We start from the raw sequence: 5,041 nt of genomic DNA on the forward strand, positions 1-5,041 counted from the left end.
TGTAACTGATTAGACATGCAAAGATATCTTTTCGCTACTTGTATGGACCTGGAGCAGAAAACACACCTCGAAAGCCATAATGCCAGGAAAGCAATATGCTCTACGTCAGAGACTGTGGCATTTGCCTGATCATGATATTGCTGGATGAAAGCAGTGTAAGTAACTGTAGCTTCGTTGAAGTTGATGGTATCAACATCCAAGACATTAGGATCAAAGGTTCCGCCAGTCGGTCGAAGCCCTGTGATGGCAGCTACATCAAAAAGGGTTGGAGTAATCATTCCACATGGAAGGTGAAAGGTATTATGAGAAGCGTCCCAGAAATGGACTGATGCTACTAACATAGTTTGGTTATATTCTAAACCAGTCTTGGACAATTGAATTAGGTCGTAAATCCCTAACTCTTGCCAGAAAGAAGCCTTTTGTTTCTCCACTTTGGCTAACCAAGAATAGTACAGTTCAGGATCTTTTGCTAAAGGGATTGACCTAAAAACCTTCACAAAATTGGTTACGTAATCTAACCTAATTTTCTCTAAAGCTACGGGAGGCGCAGTCGAAGCCCCTTCTGCAGGGTTAGAATCCTCTAAGACTGGATTACCTTCATCGTCTATTTGAATCTTGCTAACCAGAGGCCTAGTCTTATAATACGCAGGAAAGAATTTATTTGATGAACTATTTTCTCCTGGTAACGGGCCCATGAAAGCATAAGTTTTTCTAGAAAGTTCAAAAGGGATGATTACCTGAGAAACGTAAATGGCGCGTTCCTCCGCAGTATTTGGATTTGGTATGTATTCTTGGTTCCCCATTTGCATAGGTTTCTGAAGCTTCAGAACTGGTTGGAGAACATTTGAAGAAGACGCCATTGAAGGATGTTTAATTTGAGGAAGAAGTTTAGAGGCAAATAAGTACGGTCTTTTCTGAAAATAGTTTAAAGGAATAGAACTAAATGGAAAAGAGAGGAAGAGACTAAGTATTTAAAGGTTTAACGGAAACCCTTTTAAATCTTTTGGGTAAAAACTAAAGGACACGCGGCAAGCATTGATTTAATCCAACGGCGGTCGAATAGTCACCAACTCTATTCCTAGGATATAGGAGTAATGATCATAAAGTAAGGTCAAGACGTGGGAATGTAACTGTTGAGGAGACGTTTTTGAAAGCGACAAGACGTTTTGGAAATAGAGTCATAATTGATTATGACGTCAATTATTAATCTCGGAACTCTAAGAAAGCAAAACGAAATCCCATCATGGCAAGAAACGCCCATTTCTCTCGTTTGTCGAAATAGGCATTTATTGGGGGCAATTTGTTAGCTGAAGATTTCGTTTAAGAAGTTGATCTTCGAAGGTTTAAGTTCGAAGAGTGATGGTTTCTGATGACCATCTTCGAAGATTTTAAAAGAATGGCTACTGATGGCTATGCTTTAAGAAAAAGTCTAAGTTGAAGCGAAGGAGAGAAGTATCGACGCTAACACGGAAGGTACCTTAACCAAGACTTAGACATTTCGCGGAAAAATTACATAAAGTACCGAAGCTTAATGTGTTTCCGTAACATTTTCGAATATAACTATATAGCCACATGTCGAAAAGAACTTGAGCGGGAAGGTTTGAATTGCGAAACGGTTTCTATAAACTGCACATAGACAGATGGCATCCCCAGAGTTCTCATGGATAACGTGGCATTAGATTATTGTATGACCGTTAGGGTCGAATTTAGTATAAATAGGAGTCTTAATGATAGGATTTCGTGTGTTCATTTTGTACAAATCACTCACATATCGCTCAAGTATCAAGTGTTAAGAGAAAGAGTTCGCTGAGAAAAGTACGTATGACACCACCAATTTGAATACATGTGTATTTACTTTTATCAAATATCTTTTCGTTTCCTGCAATTTACTTTCCTTGTTTAACTTTTACTTTCGAAGTCATTTGATTTTATGCACATTACTTTCCTGCAATTTATATTCTTGCGATTTATATTCTTGCATGTTAATTTTCTTGCAATTTACATTCCCGCAATTTACATGCTTTCTGATTACGATTTATGCGTCGAAGTTACATTAACTCATATAACCAGCATTATCTCGAATGATTAGTCATTTGAACATAAATTTCTCGAAATCAAAACAAACAGGTATGAATCCAATCATAACAATAAACCTTTCGTTTGACTATGTCCTAGGATCAATCTAGTCGATCCTGCGAGTAACCAAATCATATTTATTATAGTTTGGAAGACTAGCGGTTGTTTACCGGAAATCACCGTAAACACGGGCCTTGTTAAACAACCTATCAAAGTGGGAGAGTTCCAAAGATTTGCTATTAAGGAGGCTTGTTGGGTTGACATTCTCCAATTTGCGGATGATACGTTGATTGTGGGAGATGGTAATTGGAAGCATGTTAGGGCCTTGAAAGCGGTGCTTCGGGCTTTCGAATTGGTGTCGGGGCTAGGAATCAACTTCCATAAAAGCAAATTAATTGGAATTAATGCTAATCTTCATTTCTTGGATGCGGTGTCTCACTTCCTTTCTTGTAAGAAAGAAGAGAGTAACTTTTATTTTCTTGGCATTCCGATAGGTTTCAATCCGAGGAAGGAAGCTACTTGGAATCCTCTCGTGTTGAAAATGAAGAATCGTTTGGAAGGATGGACAAACCGCTTTTTGAACGTGAGAGGTAGAATCACTCTTTTGAAGTCCGTGCTTAGTTCTTTAGCCATTTTTACCATGTCTTTTTACAAGATGTCGAGATTAATGATGAAGAAATTTACTAGTATACAAAATAAATTTCTTTTGGGGGGGGGGGGGGGGTGGAGGAAAAGAGGATAATTCATTGGGTGAAGTGGAGTGATGTTAATTTGCCTTATGAGATAGGGGGTTAGGGGTGAAAAATATTAACTTGTTTAATATGGCTCTCCTTAACAAGTGGAGGTGGAGAATTCTTGAAGGGAATAATGCTTTATGATTTAATATCTTAAAAGTGCGGTATGGTGATTTATCTACAAACATTTATGGAGTTGGAACTTGGAAGCGGTTGCAAAGTTTCCCTATCTTGTTCGTTTTGGTGGAAGGATATGGTAAAAATAGGCTCTTTTTCTTCTTGTGATCCGATTGTGGAAAATTGTAGATTCTCCGTGCACAATGGGTTCAACACTCCATTTTGGGAATCTATATGGTTGGATGGAAAACCTCTTAAGGAGGAATTTCCGGATATTTTTGAGAAGTCTCGTTTGAAGAAAGTTTCGGTGGCATCGATGGGAGGTTGGAAGGAGGAAAGGTGGTTGTGGGGGGATTTAGGGATAAGAGAGGACATGTTGGAGGATGATGTTTTCGGAGCAATGTATGGCGCTTTGAAGGGTCGTTTGGAGGAATTCGGTGGTTGGAAGGAAGAGAAGGATTCGGTGGAGTGGATTGGGAGAACGTCCGCGGATAAGGTTTTCACGGTGGCATCTTGTTATGATTTTTATATGCGTCTTCGGATCCCCTTTGGGCCTTATAACAAAAGTGATGAGGCTTTCGGCTTACTTTGGAAGACGGAGGTTCCTTTTAAAATAAAGGCTTTCGGTTGGAGGCTTTTCTGCAATAGACTTCCCACAAAAGATCTCTTGTTGAGTAGAGGTATGTCAATACCTTTTGATAGTTTAAATTGTATTTTGTGTGGCAATTGTGAGGAGACCATGAAGCACTTCTTTTTTAGTTGTTCGGTGGTTAAAAAGGTGTGGGAGGAGGTGGCTTTATGGGTGGGTAAAGGGGAGACTAATGATAATGATTGCATGTCAAATTTTCTAGATTGGTATTGTTTCTTTCGCTTAAAGAAAGTGAAAGAGGGAAAGTTAGGGGTGGTGTGGCTTGCGACCTCTTGGACCCTATGGATTCTTAGAAACGGTGTTTGCTTTCAGGAGGACAAGTGGAGTGTAAATGATATCGTTTGGAATATAAAGTCGCTCGTTTGGAAGTGGATGTTTTGTGGGAAAATTACACACTCCAATTTTTCTTTCTACGACTTCATTAAGGAGCCTTTGTTTTTTCTTTCGTAGATGAAGTTGGTTTGTAATTTTCCTTTTTGTGTAGGGGTTTCCCGTGTCCTCTTGTAATTGGATTAGAGAACACATTGTTCTCTATTTTAATATATATCATCTCTTGCTTTCTAATATATATATATATATATATATATATATATATATATATATATATATATATATATATATATATATATATATATATATATATATATATATTCTAAGCCTTTAAAATGTATCGAGCTTGACAACTTTAGTAAATATGTCTTCTCGTTATTTTTTCAATTGAGCAATGAATCACCATCAACACCTCCTTGTTGAATTGTTCTCTAAGAAAATGAAAACTTTCTTCAATGTGCTACTTCTGCCATGTAGAACATGGTTTTTTTTCAAATTAATTGTAGATTTTTTGTCTAAGAACATGATCATAGGCTTTCTTACTTCTATTTTAAGCTCCTTCAAAAATGAGGCTATCCATATTATTTGACAGACAACAAATGAGTCTTATATGTACTCAAACTCACATGTAAAGAATGCAACTATTGAAGCATTGTGCAACTTGAATACCATTTTTCTTTTCCTTTGATTTCAAAAAATAGAGGGTATCTAACAAAATATTTCTTGCCAGGTCAATTTCAATTTGTTGTTTAATAATATGATCATAGGCTTACTAACTTCTATTTATAACTCCTTCAAAATTGGAGCTAACCAAATTGCTTAATAGAAAGCTGGTGAGTCTGCTATGTAATTAGGCTCATAAGTAAATAATGCGACTATTGAATTCTTTTTCAAGCATGGTGAAATATGAGAATGGTATAAGTTGAACAAGTAAAGTGAGGTGATATTATTATCTTGTTTATCTCCACACCATTCTGCATGTGAGAAGCCAACTAGATCCATACCAATCTGATTTGGAGTTGCATAATATAAATCTATAGTTGAGTGTTCCTTTTATGTACCTCATAATTCTTTTAGTTACAAAAATGTGTGAGGCTTTAGGCTCACTCATAAATATACTAGGTTTTCAAATGTA

At 37.0% G+C, this 5,041-nt stretch overlaps 1 protein-coding gene across 1 annotated transcript; it reads left to right on the forward strand.

Annotated features, from left to right (window-relative positions):
* The first annotated feature begins 2,976 nt into the window (after positions 1-2,976).
* LOC131650080 (uncharacterized) lies at positions 2,977-4,026 on the forward strand. The gene has a single exon (XM_058919820.1). It carries the CDS (start codon positions 2,977-2,979, stop codon positions 4,024-4,026), a length of 1,050 nt encoding a protein of 349 aa, XP_058775803.1.
* The last annotated feature ends 1,015 nt before the right edge of the window (positions 4,027-5,041 follow it).

This window comes from Vicia villosa, linkage group LG2, assembly GCF_029867415.1.
Source record: "Vicia villosa cultivar HV-30 ecotype Madison, WI linkage group LG2, Vvil1.0, whole genome shotgun sequence".
Lineage (NCBI taxonomy): Eukaryota > Viridiplantae > Streptophyta > Magnoliopsida > Fabales > Fabaceae > Vicia > Vicia villosa.

What these genes read in the sequence shown, in the direction of transcription:
- LOC131650080 (XM_058919820.1), top strand. Translation starts at nt 2,977, where the DNA reads ATGGTGATTTATCTACAAACATTTATGGAGTTGGAACTTGGAAGCGGT.